The 965-nt window shown below is 36.8% G+C and overlaps 1 protein-coding gene across 2 annotated transcripts in view; it reads left to right on the top strand.

Annotated features, from left to right (window-relative positions):
* The first annotated feature begins 267 nt into the window (after positions 1-267).
* The window catches only part of cfap20 (cilia and flagella associated protein 20), a 5,579-nt gene continuing 4,881 nt past the window's right edge, over positions 268-965 (top strand). For both annotated transcript variants that reach the window (XM_014009268.1, XM_014009267.1), the window contains exons 1-2: positions 268-427; positions 599-678. In XM_014009268.1, coding sequence (XP_013864722.1) covers positions 344-427; positions 599-678 — 164 coding nt within the window. In that variant the 5' untranslated portion in view covers positions 268-343. The remainder of the gene's footprint in view (positions 428-598; positions 679-965) is intronic.

Genomic DNA, 965 nt, shown 5'->3' with positions numbered 1-965 from the left:
CGGGCTTTCCGACGGCTGTGCGTTGACATTTAAGAGCCAGAAGGAAACACAGCTAAACAACTTCCGTTCCGTTCTGACGCCGCATCAATAATAAAATACAAATCTGACTGCTTATTTCTTTTTTTCAGCTGTCTGATAGACTTTATACTTAAATTTCTAAGCTATATTTTGCCCCGTTTTTTCTAATAACAAACCGAAATGATTAATTATCTTGCAGCGGAATGGCTTGTTTCGTGTCAAACAAGAGCCGGACCCATTAGTGTCGGCGGACCGGAAGTAAAGTCTGTAAACTAAAAAAAATTGTATGTGCGCAACGACTACATATTAAACCCCGCTTAAGAAAATGTTYAAAAACACTTTTCAAAGTGGATTTCTGTCCATTTTATACAGTCTTGGTAGTAAACCACTTCAGATTTGGGACAAAAAGGTACGTAGAGGTCCGGACTAAATTATGTGAGATAATTTCACAAATAGCTACGTAACTAGCTAAAGCTAGCAGTTGTCATGTGTGCAGCTTATTTAAAGCTGACACGTTTGGTCAAAACATCTGTTTTAAAAATTTGTTTATGTAAAGGAAACGCTTTTTTTGTGTTCAAAGGTGAGGAATGGTCACATTAAGAGAGTCCCAGATAATGATATACACTCAAATGTGTTGGAAATTGAGGGCGCAAACGTCAGGTGAGTTTGTATTTAACTAATTAGCTCATTTGAGTTGTTGACATGGAGTATAACTTACCAAATGGAATATTAAATTAGGGTGACCAGATTTCTGACACTAATTCTGGGGACATTTCCAGCTCGGAGACAAAAAAAAATAGCAAAATGTTATGAAGATGACTTGAAGAAATGGGGACAGTTTCACGTATTTTTACATAAACACTCTGATCCAAATCTTAAGACCAGTCAAAAAAGTGCAAGAATTTGCATTTTGCTCTATTGGATCTTAAGAAGGCTCTAAGTAGAGC

The sequence above is a fragment of the Austrofundulus limnaeus genome, unplaced genomic scaffold, assembly GCF_001266775.1.
Source record: "Austrofundulus limnaeus strain Quisiro unplaced genomic scaffold, Austrofundulus_limnaeus-1.0 Scaffold56, whole genome shotgun sequence".
Taxonomy (NCBI): domain Eukaryota; kingdom Metazoa; phylum Chordata; class Actinopteri; order Cyprinodontiformes; family Rivulidae; genus Austrofundulus; species Austrofundulus limnaeus.
The sequence above is the reverse complement of the archived record's forward strand: the minus strand, read 5'-3'. Positions and strand labels throughout refer to the sequence as shown.